Source organism: Sciurus carolinensis, chromosome 3, assembly GCF_902686445.1.
Source record: "Sciurus carolinensis chromosome 3, mSciCar1.2, whole genome shotgun sequence".
Taxonomy (NCBI): domain Eukaryota; kingdom Metazoa; phylum Chordata; class Mammalia; order Rodentia; family Sciuridae; genus Sciurus; species Sciurus carolinensis.
Genome location: NC_062215.1, coordinates 56,453,909 through 56,476,011, shown reverse-complemented (window position 1 = coordinate 56,476,011; position 22,103 = coordinate 56,453,909). Strand labels below are relative to the sequence as shown.

Below are 22,103 nucleotides of genomic sequence, written 5' to 3'. Positions count from 1 at the left end.
GAAGTGGCGACTGTGTCCACCAAACAGCATTGCAGGAGAACCAGATGACTGCGTTCTTGCTTTGAGAATTAAAAAGCGTTAGTTAAATACAAGTTTAACAAAGGGTTAAAAAGCATAAATATGGACACACAGCACAAAAGGGCAAGACAGAAAATCTGAAACTAGTCACTTATTAAAAGTATTCTGGGATTTTATTCATTTATATACATTGAAAAAGAGAATAATAGGCAACTATGTGCACAAAAATCTCCAAGGCACAGAAGTAAAATATGTCTATGGCACAGACTCAGGAATTTATATTTACTTGTTATTTTAAACACACTAGATTTTTTCCTAATTATAAAAATAACATGGTCATTGTAGAAAAGTTTAGAAATACAGACAAACATAAAAAAGAGAATAAAGACCACCTATAATTCTACCCCCAGAAATAACTCCTAACATATCTGGTATATTTCTTCTGGGTTAAAAAAAAAAAACAAAAAACTCGGATGTGCTTTATACGACAGTTATCATATTAAATATGGAGTCCTTAGCATTACATTAGAAATGCTTCCCCCATGACATTACAAATTCTTCATAAATATGAGTGCAATTGTTGCTTCTGGTTCAGCCCCACATTGAGGACTAAGTGTTTGCAGAGGACTGGGCATGAAGACATAAACAAAGCCAACGCAGGAGAACTGAGTCCACAAGGGTGAAAAATCAGGACCTGAGTTCCTCCCATGGGAGGGAGTAGCAGCTCTAAGCAGGCTCCTTCTGCAAGTGGGGTTCTTCTGCTTCGTTCAAGGACAGGCTGGTGGATTTCCATTTAGGTGAGATCAGGCCCTGCCCATGTCAGTGTCAGGAGGCTGACATGAAGGATATAGTTCTAAACTGGCAATGTAGATCATAGATTCTTTTTGCTCCTGGCTAGTTACACACCTTTTTAGGAGCACAGGTTAGCTGGAGTTAGCATCCCTTAGAAGGAAGCTACTTCTAGAGGCTTTGGGGTATCCCCCCACCCCCGGCCCCATGGCTGAATGAGGGTGTCATAAGACAAAAACCCAAATGATAAAAAACAGAAATTACCACTGGATAGTTGGTAAAGATAGCACTTTAAAGTCACCTGGGCACTTCACATCACCAGCAGTCCCAGCCTTTGCCGGGCTGTTCGTGATGGAGTGGAATTGGCAAAAAGGAAAGGAAAGAGGGTTGGAGGTGGAGTGCCCCAAGCATAGTTCTCTAAAAATTGGATTTCCAAGTTCAAAGTGCTCCTAGATTTCTTCTTCTGGAGAGTGCTCTTCACATCATGGGATAAGCGATGACAAAATAGTTAAGCTCTGAATCGATCAGCTTTCTGTACTTCCTGTAAATTTCCCGGAGGGTCCTGTCTTCTTCATTTGTCTCATATCTGTTTGTATAAATTCTCACCTGTGTCAACAGAGAAACACACACACACACACATACACACACACACACACACACACACACGATTACATCATTCAGGACCTGACAATAATCCAAATGATCTACACATATGATTACCAGCAGAATTAAGAAAAGCCCAAAGTCAGCTATAGTCATCCCTTGGTATCTATGAGGGATTGGTTCCAGGAACCCCCCTGCTCAGATACCAAAATCGATGGATGTTCAAGTCCCTCTTATAAAATGGCACAGTATTTGCACATAACCTATGTGCATCCTCCTTTAAATCATCTGGAGATTACTTGCAATATCTAAGACAATGTAAATATTGTGCAAATAGTGGTTATACTGCATTATCTAGGGAATAACAAGAAGAGTCTGTATATCTTCAATACAGACACTATATTTTCCCCCCAAACATTTTCTATCTGTAGTCAGTTGGATCCACAGATATGGAACCTATGGATACTGAGGGCTGAGTGTACTAAGGAAGAGAGCTCCAAATTCCCCTCTGTGAAACTGTTCATCTCCAATGGACAGATTCAGGTATGATGGCTTCCCCCCACCCCTGTCCCTCACTCTCTTATCTGCATCTCAGAGCAGAATCACCACGTCCAGATGCCCCTTGGTTCCCAGGGAACCAACTAAGTGCTCTTACCTTGAGGGTACGCAGGGCACACTGCCCCTCCTCTTGGCTCTTCAGAATCCGCTCTACAAACCTAACATCTAGGAAAGCCCAGATTTTAAAGTAAAACAGCTTCCTGCAGTTTAGAATGAGAAGATGCAGCTCTTCATCAAGTGACTCATGGTTGTTGTTGAACTCAAAAGTTAATTTCTGGAAAAGTACCAAAGAGGGGAGTGTGTGGGTGAGGATGCTGGGACTGGCTGGGTCCTTCCACCTTATCTGCATAGCTCAGCTTTGGGCCAAGTTTGGGTTTGGAAGCTTTTTAGATAAGGGACACTAGACTTTTAATTCTCAAAGGAAGAGATTTGAGAATAACTGTGATTGCATGAAAACTTGAAAGACTTGGAATTTGGAGGCCATGCATTTGGAATCCAGAGACCAACGTGCTGACCTCAGCTCTGTGGTGGACTGGCTGGGTGACTATGGGCCGACTGCCAAACTTCAAGTTTTTCTGTAGCTCTGAGAAATCATAGTGATGTCTGCCCTGACTGCCTCAGGGTTATGTGGACATCAAATGAGCTAATAGTGTCTTATACTCCATCCATGTTCATAATGTTATTTATATTCATGTCAATTGTTACAACCACTGGGAGGCCCTTAGGAGGGACAAAAATGACCCTGATTTTTCATATGGGGAAAACGCCAGATTAGAGAATAGCCAGAACTTCCAAGCTCTTCAGTGGACTAAATTGAATTTAGTTTTAGGTTAGTGTTTCCTCCCATTCCATCTTCCCAAGTAGCAGGCACCTCTGTAATTAGATAGGTCCCCACATAGCATGGACTACAGGAGCCATAGGGGCTCTGTGTACTGCTGTGGCTTGGTAAAAGGTAGAAGAGGCTGCCATCTGGAAGGCTTCTCCTAACTCAGACTTAACAGCTCTGAGCTAAGGGTGTAGAGGATTTTCTTGGTTAATAACCAACCAGAAAATTCCTGTCTTTCATGTGTAGGTGGTGAGCAGCAGTTTTTATCATCTTCTGCGGTGCTGGGGACATGGGGGAAGTTGATCTGGTAACATTTCCTAGAACCTCAATTTGAGATGTGCAGGAGCTAAGCTAAGAGCAGGCAGCATAGGCTTTCCTCTGGGAAAGTCAGCCACCTGAGTGACAGTCACTCTTCACAAGCCTCCCCGAGTCTCACTTCCCACCTACCTGCAGAGTGTGTCGGAAGGTGGGGAGGAGGTCCATCAGAGTCGGCCGCATGGACCAGTCTGGATCACTGAAATAGCAGCTTCTCAGACTGATGCTCCTGACTGGGATCTCCTGCAGGAGGATCCGAGCCAAGCGCTCGTACTTCATGACCCGTTCAAAGAAGAAGTTCACCTTCAAGTTGCTGGCTTGTCTGGCCAGCTTGGCCCAGGACATGCCCCAGACAACTTGGCCATGGGGATCATGAATGTGGCATTTGATGTTCATGGTCCAGAGGGTGCTGGCATTGTTCTCACCCAAGTTCTCCAGCAGCTCATCGGAGATACAGTTGTAGTTGAGTGTCAGTGACACCAAGTTATGGAATGTGGCCATGGTCTTGTTGAACTGGGGGCTGCTGTAGACGGCCAGGTGATGGCTGAAGTAATCCTCGATGTTGAGCTCCGAGGCAATGCTCTCGTTCCGTAGGTAGCTCAGGGAGTTGAGGACATGGCAGCCTTGCTCCACTGTCAGCCTGGCCCCTTTCAGACTGAGGTAGTCCAGGTGTTTGCCCACTTTCTTTAGAAAGAAGCTCAGGCTCTTGATGAGAGAGCTCCTGATGCTGTTCCTCCAGACCAGACGGTCCAGTTCCAGGTGCTGGATGGAAAGAGACTTCAGGCGGTTGTTACTTTTGCCCAGGCAAGAGAGAAGACCTCGCATGGTGACCTGAAACTTCTTGGTCAAGACAGCATTGTAAGGATTCAAGAATTTGATCTCCAGGTGTTCCAGATAACGGCCAAACTTCTTAACATACCAAAGAGCTGACTCAAATTCGGATGCATGTACCCGGGAAGGTCTCCCGCTGAAGGTGATGGTCCTGTATCGCCAGAGGTCAGCTGAATACATCATCTGGTTCCACTTTCTGCAGACCAGGGCTGCCCTGGACCTGTCCCTGTCACCCAGCCACCAGAAGACACGACGCAGGCACACATCAGGCAGGGTGGCCCAGCAGCTCTGTTCTTGAAGCTGGATGGATTCGCTTTCTTCATCCATCAAAGAACCCAGATGTATTGTGCAGCTGCGTGGTAAGCAGGGCTTCCAAAAACGAGGAAAGAAAAGCAATTGTTTTCTGTGGGGAGTGCAAAGGAAGAGCAATTACCTGGCAAGCAGAAATTAAACTCAATTGAATCAACGTTCTCTGGGGTCCTATGTGTGCTATATTAGGCATAATGCCAACTGGGTTGGTTCAGGTTCAACTCATGACACAACCAGGACCTGTAAAGACTTCACAATCTGTCCAGGGACATGGATCAGTCCTCAGTTTCACCACAATGAGAGAAGTGAAAATGTTCAGGCATACTCATGGTATACCATAGTAATGATTCATTTTCTCTGGGCAAGGAAGAAGTAGAGAGGGCTGCTCAGAGGAAGTGACGTAGGTGAGGTGGTTTTGAAGGTAAGATCTGCAAAGCAGACCTGCTTGTCTTGGTGATGGTGGAAGAACTGATGCATTCCAGGCAGAGGGGATAATAAATATGTGAGAGGTCACAGGTCTATGAATGCATATGATGTGTTCACCTTCAGGGAACTAAAAATTGGACATCTGGTAGAGGTGCTGGACCTCCTATAGGAGGTCTGGTATTGAGGGGGCCTAAAAAATGTGATAAAGACTATGTCCAAGAGGCTAGGCTCTCCTGTTGTTCCCTCTCCCCAAGAGTTTGGAATTCTGACATGGCCTGCCCGCTTTTCTGGATGAGAGTCTCTGTACGCATTGAGCTACATTGTTGATGGCTAGGTTTACATTCAAGAGGTAGAGCAACAGAACAGGGGTGGAGAACCTGAGCTGAGGTTAGGGAGAGCCATGGAGAGGAAAGGTGTGGAGGTGATGTGATCAGTCTCCGGGTGTAGAATGGACACTCTGGGGGAGTAGAGGAAAGATGGTCACAGGAAGTCTGGGCATTGTAGTGGAAATTGGATGGGTCTGTGATGGCCTTAGAGGACATGATTTGACAACTGGTGAAGGCAAAACTAGGGAGGACTGAAAGGTTTCTGACTTGGCTGTTGGATTGCAGGTAGTACCACCAGCCAATCTTGGCTACTGCCTGCCCAATACAAGGAATCACTGGTCAGACTTTTTATAGCCATCTGCTGAAGATTTCAGAAGTTTTTGCTTTCCAAGTTTCTCCTATTCAAAACTTCTGGTCCTCCCATCTTCAGGTTTGGACAGAGTTCCATGAAGGATTTAACAGCAGCCCACTACTACCCATGATCCAAGGCTCCAGCCAGTTCCCAGAGTCCCTGCTTCAAGTTCGATCTGCTCCTTTCTCTGTCCCTTCTTGCCAGTGCACATCACTATGTATGATCTGTGTCCTTGTCTTTCTTTCCCTTGGGACTAGGGATATCCTCAGTCTTCTATTGAGTATGTACTTAAACATTTAACAAATGAAAAATTTGGGATGTTTCTTCAATTACTTGCAAGTTGCCCATGGCTGGCTAAAGACACTGAAAAGGTGTGTCCCCGAACCTAAACCAATTCAAAAGCCAAACTGAAGGACTGGAGGTATAGCCCAGGGATACAGAGCTTACCTAGCACATGAGAAGCCCTGGGTTCCATCTCTAGCACTGCAAAATCAAACAAACAAAAACAAAACTAACCCCCTCCCGCCCCCCAAAGTCAAGGGTGGGAAGAACCACAGATATTTAAACAGTAAGGGTGTGGGTAGAAGAATATATTTGGTGGGCTGGAGTTTTCGGGAGGAACACCCAAATCATATGATGACTGAGAGTCCCCTAGAGCCTCATTGCAAGTGAAAGGCAGTGTAGCTTAGTGGTTGGGTTCTGACCTGTGATTCCTTCTTTTACCTTGGTTAATTTCTTTGTACCTCAGTCTCTGCATCTGTAAATAGGGTAATAGCTACCTTTCTCCTAGTGTTGGGAGTATTCTATGAGCTGAGATAGGGAAAGTGCCAGAATGGTGCCTGGAACACAAATGTTGGCAATTAGGAAGTAGGGTAGGACCAAGATACTTCTGCATCATCCCCATCAGAAAGGTATGAATCCACCCACTTTACAAATGGAGAAATGGAGGCCTTAGAAGGCAAGGCCTTGGATTTCAACCCAAGCTAGGACTCCAAGCTGGGCTCAATCTACCATTCTACACAGCCAGTCAAGACACCTAAGGATGTCCTATCCACCAGGCGATGAAGAGGTGGCTGGGGAAACTCCCATAGTCAAAGATGCTTCCTGGAGGAGGAGGCGGGTGAAGAGGGCAGCCCGCCCCTCCCGCGCGGGGCCTCTGGGTGTCCCACTGCCACCCTGTCTGCTCCGCCCCGACCGACTCGGCAGCCTGCAGCCCGCGCTCACTCGCCAGTTACCCGCTTGCTGCGCCCCGCTCGGGCTGCGCCCAGTTTGGGCTGCAGGGATGGCGAGAACCTGCCTGCTTCACCCGCGCCGCTGCTGCTCCGACGCCAACTCCTTGAGCACCCGGGGTCCGCACCCTGCCATCGCCCAGGTAAATAAATGTTCAGTACTGGGCCGCCTTTGTGACGCCCAGCCAGTCCGCACGGCTCTGCTCAGCACCATAGGTCTCAGAGGGCCACACCAGGAGTCGCCAGGTCAGTTGCTGGTGTATAGAAGTCACGATGCAACCCGCGCAGACTGACCAAGAGAGGACCCTGGCGGCGCTGGGTGGAAGGAGGCTCGGCCAGCACCCGGGGTGAACATGGTCATGCACCCTAACCCTCCCTCCTTCTGCATGCAAGGAAGATCTGTTCGGAGATTGGGGCGCAGTCCATCACCTGAACCGTCCTGATCTAGCCTCTGGGTCCCTCGAAGCCTCTGGAGACCCAGCTTTTGCGCCTCTCTTTAGGAAGTCGCTGTTGCAGGCTCTGCCCTGGGGCCCCTTTCTTCTCTTTAGTCAAGGCCCCCCGAGAAAGGCCTTAAGCAAATATGAACATAGTAAAGTTTGAGAGCCGCCCCACTTTTTCAATACCCTCCTCCCCTACTGCCCACCTTCCTCGGTCCTTCCCTACTCTGGTTGCGGAGCTGGTGCCCTAAGGGATCTGCCCAACGCTGGGGCAGAAAGTTGAGTGTACTCTTTGTCCCCAGGTAGGCTGCATCTCCAGGCTCCTCCTCCTTCCCTACCAAAAGTCTTCAAAGTTGTTCCTTTGTCCCTTAACACTTGTGCACCACTCCAACCTCATTTCTCCCTCCTCTCTCCTCCATTGCTTTCTTTTCTTTCCTCTTTTTTCCACCCCCTCCTATTCTCCTTTTCCCTTGCACCATCTCATCCTGCTGTCCCGGCTCCTGCCACTTCTTGCCCTGAAAAACCAGTGAGGAATTCCAAAGACGGTTAACAAGAAGATTTCAGGAAGGGCATTTTTATTCTTCAGGGCAAAGCTGGGGTCTCTAATCAGAAAGCTCAGCCAGAAGAACCAGAATTCATTTTTCTCTTGGTCATCTGTATCCCTTGGGCAAACCTTGTCTCTGTTCAAAAGAAGGAACATGGTTAAAGTGCACTTTTTTCTTCTAAAGCCCAAAGAACAAAATTTATCAATTTTCACAAATAGAGACCACCATGGAAAGTAAACAGGAATACCAGTATAACAGGAAATCTAAATTCATAGTACCTTTTCCAAATCTAGCTGGCCTTTCTCACTTGTTTTCCTTTCCATGAAGCTAACCGCAGGCATTTCTCCTAAAGAAATGGATATAAAGAAGTTCAATATATTTCCAGTGGGAAGTGCTAGTTTCTGAAATATCTCTGAACTTTGCTGTATACCCTGTTCCTGAGCATAAGCCCCAAGCTACAGATGGGGTGGGATGGCACAGAAGAGGCCCCACTGAGCCAGGAAGGGGTCAGGAGATTCTGGGGGAGTGTTAAAAGAGGCCTGTGATGATGGGGAGGAGCAGAAAAGAGATACTCATGCCATGGTAGCCATTGAAAACAATAAGCTACATTGTTTGACTCAAAGGGATTTTACTTGAGTATTGCTGAATCATAACATTAAGATGCAAGGAAATGTGTATGATAGTCCTCCAAATGTATATGTTTACATATAGTTATATAATAAGGTTACCAAATATAACATAGGATACCCAGTTAAATTTTAATTTCAAAGAAGCAAAAAATCATTGCATGGGGCATACTTTTATTTTAAAAAATGCTTTGTTTCTATGAAATCCAAATTTGACTAGGCATCTTGTATTTTCATTTGCTCAATCTGGCAACCCTATTGTATAAGAATGGAGAAAGGGGGAGATAGCCCTAATAGCACCCCCATCAAATATGAAATTAGCTCACTTTTTAATAAAATTATATGCACATGTCGATGAATAAAGTAGTTAGAAGAAAAGATTTAGGCCTACCTTTGTGTAAGGAGTATGTGTCATATATTAAGTGGAAAAAGTAAATGACAGAGTGATGAACATACAAAAATAGTATGTGGGGAAACAGAAACAATTCAAGCTGTGCCCAAGTTTGTCAGGGTTTGTGAGAGAAACGATATAAAACTTTGAAAAAGGACACCCACCAGGCTGTTGAAATTGGTATCAGAAAGGAGGTAAGGGCAGGGAATAATTACCTTTGACTTCATACTTTTTTATGTGGTATTACATCAGCTAGTTGCAACAAAAATCTAGTACTTTGTATTTTAAACAATACCAAACAAGCAAGGCTTCCAGTCCAGAGCTCGAAAACATAAATTTTGGAGCTATATATGTGTGGATTCCAGATTGGGTTCTGCCACCCTCTAATTGTACAATCTTGGAAAAGGTATTCTACCTTTCTGTTCAGTTCCTCACCTATAAAATGAGGATAAAATACCTGTTTATTGTTTACAGTGAAGATTAACTATTATTCAAGAGCTCAGCATTGTAACTGGCATACAAGGGTCAACTATCTCTAATACCAATTCACAAGAAAGTGACCTAGGATATAAAGAACATGATGTTGAGGGAGATCCTGCAAATCCTGATCTGCTTAAAGCAATCTTGATCTGCTGGAAGCAATCCACCAACTGACTTAGGATCTAAGACAAGACACTTTTGCTCTCTGACTCTTGCGTACCACCCCAGTCTCATTTCTCCATCAGAAATCTACACCTTGAGGGAGAGTGGCTACCCTTGGTTTCACTCATTTACTCTAGTTTTAGAGCACTTTGCTGTGTGTTGGTACTAGGCTAGGAGCTGGAGACTCAGAGATCTGGTTGTACCTTCTAAGGTGACCCAATATCTAGGAGGAAGCAAAAATAAACCAGGTGGCAAGTACTGTGAGAGTGCCCTTGGACACACAGAGAAGGAGAAAGCAGGGGAGGGCCTGTCCATTTGCAACATTGGGTAGCATCCTGCAAGTCTTGGATTTCTATAAGATACCATCCAAATGTTTCACAGCCAAGTAAGAAGAGAAGAGAGACTGGTTACCTGATGTTGACGTAGGGTGGGCAGGGGAAGTAGGATACTACACTGAGTACATCTCCTCAGAATGTTATAGGCTGCCTCGTCTTCTGTAGGAAAGGCAGTCCTTGGCTTGTGCTCAGCCTTCAAAGGCAGATTCGTGATTTTGTTTTTGTCCCTCAGGGCTCTCTGTGTTGAAAGTTGAGGAGATCTGTTTCTATTTTGTGTCTTTGGACGTACAACTCTCTCAGCTGTGAAAGTTTGATTTCCAGCAGCCTCACTTGGGAGGGACAGAGGAAGAATTTTTGGCTTTCCAGATGGATGATGCTTCCCAGACTCTGAGACTGAACAACATTTATCCTGCAATCATGAGCAATATATAAAATTAAAAAGTGACTTCATTGGTTGAACAATATAATTGATTAGATTATCTGGAAACTTCCTACTAAAAGCACCTACATATGATGGATGAAATATGACAAATGTTCAATTTAAGTTTATAGTTGACTTTACATGAAAGAAAAACAAAACAAAACAAAATAAGAGAAAACTCAGAGTTCCAGGAATGAAGGTCTGAGTGGTTGCTATGGTTTGAATGTGTTCCCTCCAAAATCCAGGTATTAAGTGATAGTATTAAGAGGCAACACTGTTAAGAGCTAATTTAGAACATCAGGGTTCCTCCCTCATTAATGTAATTAAGGACTTTATGAAAGCAGCTTCATGCAGCATTTGATTAACTCGCTTTTCTACCTTCTGCTACATGAGGATGAAGCAAAAATACCCTCACCAGAAACCAAGTGCTAACACCTTGGTCTTGGATTTTCAGCCTTCAGAATTGTGAGAATTAAATTTCTGTTCTATATAAATTATCTCATCTGTGGTATTCTGTTGTAGCAGCACAAACAGACCATGACACTGGTTAAACAAATGAACAGACACTTGGTTATGAGAGAAGATGAAGGGTCAGCTTTGTAAATAGGGACTTGGATGAGAGAAAAGTTCCATTCACCTAAGGTGGGGAAATGAAGCAACACTCCCCATTCCGGGCACAATGCTGGTAATCTTAAAGGCTAAATTATGGTGACTAAGAGAAAAGAATCAGTTAATTAGAAAAGTAAAGTGGTAGAAAGTTTTCCTATTTTGGGCTGGAATTTGAGTGTGGAGAAGCAAAAAACGTGTCCCTGCAAACTCAAAATCACAGGCCCATGCCATTCCATGTTTGGAGTTCAGATTTATATTAGTCTCATCTTTAGAGAATCCTTAAGCAGAAACATTAACATAAAATTGTGGAGTAATCACAGAATACCTCTGGAAGGTACATAACCTCAAAATAGATCATAAAGGATTCTTACAGGTAGTGATCCACCAAATAGAAACTCACAGTCCAAACTTTAACATACTTTTGGGGACAATTCACCTTGAGTAAGTCAAAACAAATAGAAGGGCTAACTTCCAAGAAGTTCATATAATAGAACTATACCCAGCTAAACTATCATTCAAAAATACGGGGTGGGGGGAAAGCTCATTTTCAGGCAATTAAAAATTTACTACTCACCGATTCTTGCTGAAAGAACTGATATGTACTTCAGAAAGAGAGAAATAATAGCAAGAAGGAAAACTTGTGATCCAAGAAAGAATGTGAGCAAAGAGAAGGGTAGGGTAAACTTGTGAGTATACCCAAATAGGCATGAATTATATAACTTAATAATGCTAATGACTAAAGAGGGATGGTATTAAAACAAAGCAGATCAGAATTATGGCAACATTCTCATATAAAATGGGATTAAAGGGTTAGAGTTTACATGTTTTCAAATCTATATATGTTTGTAAAGGGGATTGAGATAATGATTCACTGTAGACTTTATTAAGTTTTCATATTTAAAGTTACTAATAACTACTAAAATAATAGAAATAAAATGTATAATTGCCAAATCAATAGAAAAGAAGAAAAATAAGAGAGGAAACTTGTTCAATCTAACAGAAGGCAAAGGAGGAAAAAGTAGCTGAAATAGTAATGAATAAGCATGGTAAATGGAAGGCCCCAAAAAGATGGTAGAAAAGAGCTGTTGTCAGTATCATTGGATATAATAAAGGCGCTGTGGTTAAGTAAGAAAATGACCATATTTTAAAGATGTATCTTAAAGAATGGTGAAATAGCAAGATATCTTGGATTTTCTTTGAAATACTTCAGAAAAAAAAAAGGAAAAATAAAAACACAAAAGAATAGATGAAGTAAATATGGAAAACTTTTAATTATTGTATCTCAAGAATGCATACATAGGTTTTTTTGTATTAGCTCTCTGCTTTCATTTTATTTGAATATTTTAATAATAATTTTTTAAAAAAATTACGATGAGAGATTCTATAGCCATCTAATCCACCATTTGCAGACATATAGGTCTAAAAACCTTATTCTCATGCTTTATTTCTCGAGAAATTATTGGAAGATATATTCTAACAAATAAGTAATAAACCAAGAGAAAAGGAAGACCTGACCTGAGATTTGAAGAAAAGAATTCCAATTTTGGAAGAAGTGAAGAAATTCCCAGGATGAGAACTACTCATCAGGCCTAGGGAATAAATGCTCCCAAAATGAAATGAATAGAATACCTGATGTGTTTAATTGTACTGAGGGAAATTTCTGATCTGGTAGAATCTTTTAGGGATGGTTTAGTGATAGATACCTACAAAGTGAAAAATAAAAAATTGAAGCAACTACTAACTTCAGGGGAAACAAAGAGTTGTAGAAAAAAGTAATCTGATCATGTGGCAAATCCTTTGTAATATTTACATGGTTAGACTAGTATAATATTCAATATTGATTTAACCAGAATGGGTGATGTCAAGAAATTGGGAGGATGGAATGAAGAAACTTAAAGGTGTGTATGGGATAAATGATATAAAAAATGAAACCTGTATTCCTAAATCCTAATGAGTCAGTAGATAATATCTAAAATTGAGAAAAAGAAAAACAAAGAATATCAGTAAAAGAAAATGCTTTAGAAATATGGAGGTTTCTGGGCACCGTGGTGCATGCATGTAATTCTAGCAACTCAGGAGTCTGAGGCAGGAGGATTGAGTTCAAAGCCAGCCTCAGCAACTTAGTGAGACCTTAAGCAACTCAGTGAGACCCTGTCTGTAAATAAAATATAAAAAGGGCTGGGGATATGACTCAGTGGTTAAGTGCCCCTGGGTTCCTCCCTGGTAGAAAGAAGGAAAGAAAGAGAGAGAGAGAGAGAGAGAAGCAGATAATTACCATAAGAAACAGCAAAAAGAGAAAATAGAGTACTTGTGTCTAAGAAGCCATTAATATGAAGGGAAGCAGTGGAGATTTTATTTTAATTTTAACTGAGGCTATAGGAGACAATTAATAAGGGCCATAATAAATAAGTAAATTAGATAATATATTAGAAGTTGATGCTATGAAAAATACATGGGAAGGTAAAGGGTGGTGAGTATGCGATGGGAGGGGCTGCAATTTTAAAACATTGTCAAGGGATATTCCTTGAGAAAGTGTCCTTTGAGCAAAGACTTGAAGGTGACCAGAAAGGTAACTTTTTGAATATGGTGGGGAGTCAGGTGAATGGGTGGCTTCTAGGTAGAGGGAGCAGCCAGAGAAAATGTCCTAAGGTATGGTGTGCTCAGAAAACCACCAGCAGACCAGTGAGTTAGACAGGAGTGAGAAATGAGATCGAGAGGTGATGAGGAGAGAAGAGAGGCACAGAAGATACAGGGTTCAAACACTGTTCAGATTTTAACTGTGTGTGAAATGGAGGCAGTTTTTTGTTTGTTTGTTTTTTGGTACTGGGATTGAACCCAGGGTTGCTTAACAGCTGAGTCACATCCCCAGCCCTTTTAAAATATTTTATTAGAGACAGGGTCTCACTGAGTTGCTAAGTGCTTTGCTAAGTCACTGAGACTGGCTTTGAACTCTTGATCCTCCTGCCTCAGCCTCCTGAGCTGCTGGGATTACAAGCCTGCACCACTGCGCCTGGCGTGTACAGAGTTTTGAGCAGAGGAATGAAGTTATTGTATTTTTAAAGAATCACCTTGACCTTGGTGATGAGAATATATTGCAGTGGGCAAGGTGGGAAGTAGGGAGCCCAGTGAGGAGACTACAGCAGGATCCGGGCTGAGATGATGATGGCTCATACCAGGCTACCAACACTGAGGGAAGGATGGGAGTCAAGGATACACCTGAAATTGTGGCCTGAGCAACTGGAAGGGAAGGGTTGCCATCGTGTGAGATGGGCAAAGCAGTGGCAGAGACAATGCCATTTCAGATGTGTTACCTTGAAGTCATCTGCCCAGCATTCTTGCCTAGTAGGCAAAGAAGATACCTGAATCTGGAGTTTGGGGTACAAAGTCCAGACTGAGATATAAATTTAGGAGTGTCAGTTTACATATGGCATTAAAAAAAAAAAAAAGGAGATTAGATGAAGTGACTGAGGCAGCAGGTATAAAAGAGACCAGAGACCACAATGGTGCTAAAGTGAAGAAACTCCTGCCCCTCCCCAAGCTGAAGCCAAAGCAAAGGCTAGGAAGTCCCCCAAGACAGTGCTGAAAAATGGCCACAGCCACACACACACATGCAAACACCTGCATGTCATCCCACCTTCCGCCCTAAGTCCTGTGGCTCCTGAGTCAGCCCAGATATCCTTCAAACAACACCTCTGGGAAAGATCAGCTCCACCACTCTGCCATCAAGCTCCCATTGACCACTGGGTCAGCAGTAAAGAAGGTAGAAGATGACAACATACTTGTGTTCGTCATGGATGTCAAGACCAAAAAGCACCAGAGCATATTTTGAAGAGACTCTATTACACTGATGTGGTCAAGGTCAAAACCCTGACAGGTCTAGTGGAGAGATGAAGGCATAATTAACTGGCTCCTGATTATGATGCTTTGGATGTTGCCAGCAAAATTGGGATCATCTAAACTGAGTCTGACTGGTAATTCCAAATACACATATTTTCACCAAAAAAGAAAAAAAAAAAAAAAAAAGAAGAGATAGGAGACTGAGTTCTGCCTTGTCCCCCTAAATTAGGAGATTAGGGGGTCTAGAGGAGACAACATTGAGGCTATTGAAAACCAGAAAAGTGGGGTCCCCTCGAAGCCAAGAAAGTGAATTGAGGAAGAGGGAGGGATGAGCTGGGTGTTAAAAGCTCTTTATTAATTGACTACTAAGAAATGAGCATTGGATTTGGCCATGCAAAGGTCATTGATGATTTTGAGAAGAGCACTTTTAGTAGAGTTGGGGAGAGTGGTGGGTGCAAAAGCCAGAACGGAGTGGTTGTAAGAATATAGACAATGCCCTCAAATATTTTCCTACCAAGGGAAGCAAAGAGATAAGACGATGGCTGACTGGCAGGAAATGGGATGAAGGGAAGTATCTTTTGCTTTTCTGGTTTTGAGTCATGTTAATATAAAGTTAAGGACAGAACCATGAAACTGCCTACTGTACACTATTTCAATCCCCAATTCTCAAAAAAATAAAAGATGCCTTCCACATAAGGCTAGAGAGAGTACCATGGATAGAAGTGTTAGCATCACCTTTTTAAACGCTCATAACAAATGTTTGAACAGACCGGGGTGAACAGTTTTGAGGTGTTGTCATCACTTGCATGTACAATGCATTTAACCTCTCCGTGTTGCGGGAGAGAGAAGAGAGAATTGTTCTGACAGGGTAGCAATGACCTTGTGGTGCATCAGTGGGGGATAAGCGTTTGACCAGAGCTTAGAAAGCCCTTCTATGATAACAGGTGGGAAGGCAGCGTATGTGAGAGTGGATGCTGGTAAGGAGGGGGCTCTGGTGTTGAGTGGTTGTGGGTGTCCTCTTTTCATGACCAAGTAGATGAATCATTGTCCCCATTTTCCACAAAATAAGAAGTTCAGGGAGGTAAACAGTAAATGGCAGCAGAGCAGAACTAAAACTCAGTTTCTGACCACAAATCCAGTTCCATGGTTATTATAGTTCCCCCACCTTCAAATAAATATGTAGGTGTCCTTGGTTACAGGTGTGAGCATTTTGAAGGAGAACAATCAGCTTCACTCTCATTTTGGTGCTTAACAAGTATCTTCTGATCCAGACAAAAAAACACAGACCACTTAGAGAATAAATATCAGTATTGAGGAAATTTATAGATGATTTTGATGTGCATTTTTGTGTTAAGACTGAGCATCACTTGGCTGAGGCAGCACTTCTCAAACTTGAAACACCAGGGAAATCTTGTCCCTACATATTCTGATTTAGCATCTCTAGAGAAGGGGACTGAGATTCTGCCTTTCTAACAAACTTCTGGGTGATGCTGGTTTACAGACTGCACTTTAAAAAGCAAGGAGCCAAAGGCAGAAGGAACCCAAGTATTCTTTTTTTCTTTTGGGTGGGGTACTGCGGATTGAACTCAGGGGAACCTGACTACTGAGCCACAACCCCAGTCCTATTTTGTATTTTATTTAGAGACAGGGTCTCACGAGTTGCTTAGTGTCTCACTTTTGCTGAGGCTGGCTTTGAACTCTTAATACTCCTGCCTCAGCCTCCTGAGCCGCTGGGACCAAGTGTTCTTGTCTGGCAACAGATTGGATGAACACAAGGCAGCATGACTATAAAAGGTCATAAAAAAAGGGCCCATACATGTTACAGCTACAACACGGATGAGCCTTGAAAATGTTATGCTAGCTGAAGGAAACCAGTCAGAGAGAACCATGGAGGACCACAGAGGATTTCACTTATATGAAAGTGAAATGTCACTAATGGCACATTTCATGTGTATCTTACTATAGTAATAAAAAAGCAAAAAGGTCTCATTAGTTCTGATATTCTATAAGTTCTATGAACTGAAGGGTTTAGAGAGGTAAACAGCTCTCTGTCCAAAGAGGAGACGAGGTCTTTGGAGAGAAGCTGTGGTAAGTTTTCCATCTTGTACAAAAGAAGGAACACCTTGGCACAGCAATGCACTATGAGGCACTTAGGGCTCTGCAGGGACAATTCTGAGAGTAGTCCAGGTGAAACCAATCAGTCAACCAACCACATCATTGTACTTCTGCAGAGTCCCCTTTTCATATCTAGCCTGACATCAACTTTATTATGGAAAGATGGAGAAAACTGTTCAGTTTTACCAGGGAGCCTGCAGTCTAAAAGTTTGCCCACATGAGTGGAAAATGATGATGCAGGCTGTATTGAGGATGCCCTTGCAATGTCCAGGTCCTGGAAATTGTAGATGGTCAGAGGTAATCAGAGATATCAGGAGAGATCAGGGTTGCTCCTTGAGGGATTGGGCACCAATGAAGATGAATTATGTATGCTAATTTCACCAAAAGCAATTCACTAAAATCCCTTTTGGAAATAAGCAAAAAACAAATATGGGTACCTTTAATATTTGGGCTATGTAAAATTGGGTCAGAATCTGCTCTTTCATGTCACACTTTTTGGAATATGAACTAACTATTGGCATGATAAGAAAATGACTAACTGCTACTCACCCTATGGAGGATGTACTCATTTTCTGGAAACACTTGATTGCAATAATCACAGTGGATTTTCCTTTCAGGAGTTGACATTCTCTTCCCTGAATAAGCACAGAAACAACACCACAAATGATCACCCTTGACAATGGTTGGCCCAGCTCTCCCCGACTGCCTGCATGGCATATACCTGTGAGCATGAACTGCCCCCAGGCCTGCCCCATCTTGAATCTCCTGCATTGCCAGCATCCTCAGCCACACAGGGATGTGGCCACACTGTGCACACTCAGGGCAGCATGCCACCCTGATGAAAAGACATTTAGTAGGGCTGGTTTTTAAGGAGATAAAAGGAACCATTACCACAGGGGCCACACCTATCTAACTACTCTTTTGTTCCACTAATTTCCAAGACCTGTGATCCAACTAGATGCTGATTGTACACATCAGTAGGTTGAACCTGTGTTGTGTTGATGAAGTTCTGTTGCAGGCAGTGTTGTTTGCATGGAAGCCCAGGCACACTGGAATGAAGGAAACATGCATGGATCTTATACTTTCCAGTTTTTCATTGGTCAGTTTTGATCTTGGGTAGACTGTTTACCAGGACAGATTTATTATCTAAGGGGGTTTATGCTCTCTCCACCCATATGTTACCATATGGTCAAAACAACCAGTGAAGTCAACAAAAGATCTGCCACATTGATGACTGTATCCTCAATACGCCTTCACAAAGTGTTAATTGAATTGGGTCAAGAGAACTGAAGGTAATACCAGGTGGCCAACACACAGGCCTGAAGTTCAGGAGCTACAGCTAGCTCCCATCTGGCCATTGCTGATGGCAGAAAAAACTAGATTTTGTAATGGGAAACTTGAGTGTCCCATTTCATTTCTGCTTCTAGCAAGCCCTGCTTCATTCTTAGATTTCTCATTTATAAAAGGATTTCTTATTAAAGGATTTAGGTGGGTCTCACTGGGCTAGGATTGTGCTGGAGGAGTTCAAAGAAAGCCCCCCATTTTGAGGACTCCTCCTGGCTTCCTGACTCGTGTGTGTGGTTCTCAGGCCTCCCCCGCCCAGGCCTCCTGATCTTCCTGGACCAGTCATTTCAAGACCATGGCTGACACACAAGAAGGCCACTCTGGAGCATTGTGCAGAATTAGAATAACAGAGGAATTGAGTTATACACAACGAACACCCTTCTCCTCTGTGCCATTGAGGGCATCCAGTCCTTGCATCCTGCCCAGGAGAGGCTCTGACCCTTGAAGCTTTCCTCTTCCTCCCCAGACTTTCCCTGATGCTCACCTTTTTCAAGATGGGCCTGTTCATTCTGACAGACTTCTTTGTGCTGGGCCAGTACTTGAAGCCTGATGAACTGGCCACAGTGTGGACAGCACTCTGTCTGCTTGCCACAGTGGGATTCATGGATCCGCAACTCCGTTAGGGGCCCTGTTAGCTCACAGAACTTGCCCTTGATGGAATACTGCTGGCGTTCCTGTGGGAGGCAGCAGGAAGGGCATGATCATTGGCCTCTTGGACTGAAGGTAGGTCAAGAACCTGAGCTCATCTCCCTAGAGAACTGAAGCCAATTAGAGAAGGTGAGCACAAGGGCCACCTGTCTTTGATGTATATGAGCTTTCTTGGACTCCTGGACCCACATAAAACCCTTCTGTCCAACATCTGAGAATAAGGGGGTTGTGTTTTCCTTAGGTGGGCTGGTTCTCCATTGCTCTCTGAACCCACTTTGATGAGAAGGCAATGTTCAGAGGGAAATCTTTGTGACTGGCCGCTTCTCCCCTTTCATTCTCCTTCCAGGTTTGACTGCTTGACTGTAGAGGAGGAATCACACCTGACTCTTACTTCATGCAATTCCAGCAAGAGCCTCTACACTCTACTGACACAGCTCACATTTAGAGAGAGAGAGAGAGAGAGAGAGAGAGAGAGAGAGAGAGAGAGTGTGTGAGAGAGAGAGAGACTGTAGTTTTTACACCCCCAGCTTTCCCTATATCCACCTTGGTGCTTGGTGTTTCTAGAAGGTGGGGATCGAGTGTGGCTACCTCAGTCTCCCTCTAGCTCCCAGTCCAGTGTTTGCTGGACCAGTTTGAACTGAAACAGAGACCCAAGCCTGAGCATTTCCTGACAGACAGACAAGGGGCACCAAGAGGGATTGACATAAAAAGCAGGAAAGAAAAATCAGCTATGCTTATCTGCCCTCCTTTCCTGCATTCCCTCTTTGGGAATCTCAAAAGAATAGTTAAACTTACCTGAAACAGGAACTCCTTGTCTTGGCCAGACCCACGAGCCTGTAGGGAAAGAATTGGAGAATGAGAAACTGGGGCCAGAATCACTTCAGCTTGAGAAAGACAGGATTATATTTCCTTTTTACAAACAGGGGCTGAACAGCTTGCCCACAGGGACCAGGGAGGATAGGACTTGGCCCCTAAGTCCCAGGTTCCCTTCCTTCTGCCACCTGCTCACCGACTGGTGCTTATTTTCATAATGCTTCTTCATTTTCAACTTTGGGACAGGCTCCTCACACTCTGGGCAGAGCACCAGGAACTGCAGGCAGTGGGCCTCATGGAGGGTGAGGTGGGCAGAGCCCACACTTCTTCTGCTGTAGGATCAAGGGGGAAGAAAAACAGGCTCATTATCATGGTGTAGAACAGAGAGCTTATTTCACACCCAGGGCTAGCTCCTCAGAGTCCATCAGCACTGAAAATAGGATGGCATTGACCCCATCTGCCCTGCCTTCCTCAATGTTGGTCCAGAATCAGGACAATGCAGCATCATATAATAAGTATAAGGATGATCTACAAAGTTCCTATAGTGCTGGAGCCAGCAGGTGTGAAGAAGCGGGAGGGAGGGTATGCAAGGGGCACAGGGAGACACTTGGGGGTGATAGATAGATTAATTTTCTGGTGTGGAATGATTTCCTGGGTATAGGACATATACTAAAATGTCCCAAGTGGTACTTTAGAGATATGCAATTTATCCTATGTCAATTATACATCAGTAAAGCTGTAATCGAAATGAAATAACAAATGTTTAATTCTTCCAAAGTTTTTTCCTCATTTTCTGGTGTCCCTGCTGGCCCAAGCCAGTTAGGAATGCAGCCCTGCCAGTCCCACGCTTACTCTAAGGATGATGACAACTGAGAATCTCCAAAGCAAGAGTGTCCCATGTCTGTGAGACTGAGAGGCCATCCACCTGTTCCCTGCCAGGTCAAAAAGCTCTTCTCAGAGACCTCCGTGAACCAAGGCTTTGGAGCTTCCCACTTCCTGGGCAGGCAGGGCAGTTTTCGCCAACAATCTTTGTCACTCCCTTAGTTCAGTCCTTTTAGACTTTCTGGGTCAGGCCTGTTCCAACTGAGCTACTCATACTTGTCAGACCTTAGGTCCTAACTTGGAGTTCCGATAATATGATTTTCACACTAATCTGTGAAAGAAAGGGGCTCATGGTGATTCCCCAGGACCATTCCCGCCCTCATTTCCATCAATTCTTGCTAGCAGCTTGGGAGGAAGGAAAACTCTAGAGACAGTAACCCTACAGGCCCAGATGTCCAGAGAGAAGCACATCTTAGCCTCGAGCACATGGGACAGGGCCAGGAGTGACTGTCAAACCTCACAGCTCTTGGTCAAAACAAGCTGCCCAGGCAGAGGCACATTAGTGGCTTCACCTCCTCTTTTTTCTGTTTTCCCACCTCTGCTCTGCCTGTCCTGTTCCCTTAGATCTTCTTTCTGAGCTGGTTCAGAGACCAGATAAAATGTCTCTGGAACCTTTTTGAGACCTCTAGAAAGGTCTGGTTGGAGGAAAGCTCTCTGGGAATGCTCCACCTAGGTTCCTGTCACAGGTAGGGAATTTCGAGAGTGAGGCTATTTCACGAGCCAGCTGCCACTCACATAGAGGTGTGGGCCTGGTGCCCAGTTCTGCCCACCCTGCCCCACTGCTCAGCTCGTTCTCAAGGTGAGGGTAGAAATGGTCGTGGGGAATTTCCATGGGTCCCTTTCCTTCACACACTGGTGTGGAGACCCTATTAATCAGAACTCCAAGTTAGTTACTAAGTTCCAAATATGAGCAGCCCAGTCAGGACAATTCACCTGCATGCTTCACTCCAAGCCTGACCCAGAAAGTCTGAAATAGCTGATCTGAGAGAGTGTACTGAAGCTCAGATAGGGCTGACCACCCTACCCAGAGATCTACAGGGCTTCAACCTTCCAGCCCCAGGAACTCCCAGTCCCCACACCACTGCCCTCTTGGGCATTATAATGCAAAGACCAGACTGACCTCCTCACTTCAAAAACAGCCTTCCCTGGTCTGACTCTCACTCGGCTGCTAGAGAAAGTGCCTTCTCTTACCAGTTCCCGCACACCTGGAAGTCTCCCTCCATGCTCTGCTCCCCGGAGTTTTTCCTATTGAGTTTCGTTTCTTGCGGACAAGAAAACAAAACTGAAAGTGTTCCAGCAGCCCAGCCCACAACCCCAGGAGGGAGGGGACTTTCTGGATTCTGAGCCTGGGGTTGCTCCAAGGTTCCTGTGGCCAGACACTCCCAGGAAGCCTCTCTGCAGCAGGTCCAGGCCCTGACAGTCCCCTCGACCTATGCTGTCCCCCTGTGCTGCTGTCACAGGCTGTTTCTGCAACCTCAAGAGCGGGAGCCAGAGGCCAGACCTCCACTGGGCAGCAACTCCACCGTTCCTCATCCTGGCCACCTGCTTCACTCCATCTGGGTCTCTATCCTTTTCCTGCTGTTGACTTTCCATCCCTTCGCCTCCTCCTGCTCTTCTCTGGTCCTTCCTCTGCAGGGAAGAGGTGGCTCTCCATGTTGAACTCAAGGGCTACTCTCTAAAGAAGCAAATCCTGGATCTTCTGCACCCTGCTCTGGTGCCAGTCAGTGATGACTTTGAAAACAGGATCTACAGAAGAAATTTGGATGCATGGTGCTCCGTTCCCAGACTACACACTGTTCACATCCTGGGAATAGATTCACATTGCAGTTGACAGGGGAAACTGTCTATGTTCCTGAGCTTGTCTTTTTCTCCCCTG

At 44.3% G+C, this 22,103-nt stretch overlaps 2 protein-coding genes across 5 annotated transcripts; both read right to left on the bottom strand.

The window, feature by feature from the left end:
* Window positions 1–174: 174 nt before the first annotated feature.
* Fbxo39 (F-box protein 39) lies at window positions 175–7,128 on the bottom strand. Of its 4 annotated transcripts, XM_047547207.1 has the most exons (5): window positions 7,012–7,094; window positions 6,589–6,711; window positions 3,242–4,343; window positions 2,066–2,242; window positions 175–1,413 (listed from the first exon to the last, which is right to left on the bottom strand). In XM_047547207.1, exons 3-5 carry the CDS (start codon window positions 4,265–4,267, stop codon window positions 1,285–1,287), a joined length of 1,332 nt encoding a protein of 443 aa, XP_047403163.1. In that variant the 5' UTR covers window positions 4,268–4,343; window positions 6,589–6,711; window positions 7,012–7,094; the 3' UTR covers window positions 175–1,284. The 4 variants fall into 4 exon arrangements, with proteins under 4 accessions (XP_047403163.1, XP_047403162.1, XP_047403161.1 ...); XM_047547206.1 differs by lacking the exon at window positions 6,589–6,711 and having other exon boundaries at window positions 7,012–7,128; XM_047547205.1 differs by lacking the exon at window positions 7,012–7,094 and having other exon boundaries at window positions 6,651–6,709.
* Window positions 7,129–7,564: 436 nt separating this feature from the next.
* Window positions 7,565–21,489, bottom strand: Xaf1 (XIAP associated factor 1). Its single transcript, XM_047547208.1, has 8 exons — window positions 21,419–21,489; window positions 19,542–19,677; window positions 19,328–19,366; window positions 18,369–18,558; window positions 17,090–17,175; window positions 9,635–9,967; window positions 7,843–7,910; window positions 7,565–7,699 (listed from the first exon to the last, which is right to left on the bottom strand). Exons 1-7 carry the CDS (start codon window positions 21,448–21,450, stop codon window positions 7,854–7,856), a joined length of 873 nt encoding a protein of 290 aa, XP_047403164.1. The 5' UTR covers window positions 21,451–21,489; the 3' UTR covers window positions 7,565–7,699; window positions 7,843–7,853.
* Window positions 21,490–22,103: the final 614 nt, after the last annotated feature.

Excerpts from the sequence above, each read along its gene's own strand:
- Fbxo39 (XM_047547206.1), bottom strand. The coding sequence starts at position 4,267 with ATGGATGAAGAAAGCGAATCCATCCAGCTTCAAGAACAGAGCTGCTGG. Across the intron at positions 2,243-3,241 it reads CCTTCCGACACACTCTGCAG|AAATTAACTTTTGAGTTCAA; the intron begins GTAGGTGGGAAG and ends GTACTTTTCCAG. Across the intron at positions 1,414-2,065 it reads GTGCCCTGCGTACCCTCAAG|GTGAGAATTTATACAAACAG; the intron begins GTAAGAGCACTT and ends CTGTTGACACAG.
- Xaf1 (XM_047547208.1), bottom strand. The coding sequence starts at position 21,450 with ATGGAGGGAGACTTCCAGGTGTGCGGGAACTG. Across the intron at positions 19,367-19,541 it reads ATGAAAATAAGCACCAGTCG|GCTCGTGGGTCTGGCCAAGA; the intron begins GTGAGCAGGTGG and ends CTTTCCCTACAG. Across the intron at positions 18,559-19,327 it reads ACAAGGAGTTCCTGTTTCAG|GAACGCCAGCAGTATTCCAT; the intron begins GTAAGTTTAACT and ends TGCCTCCCACAG.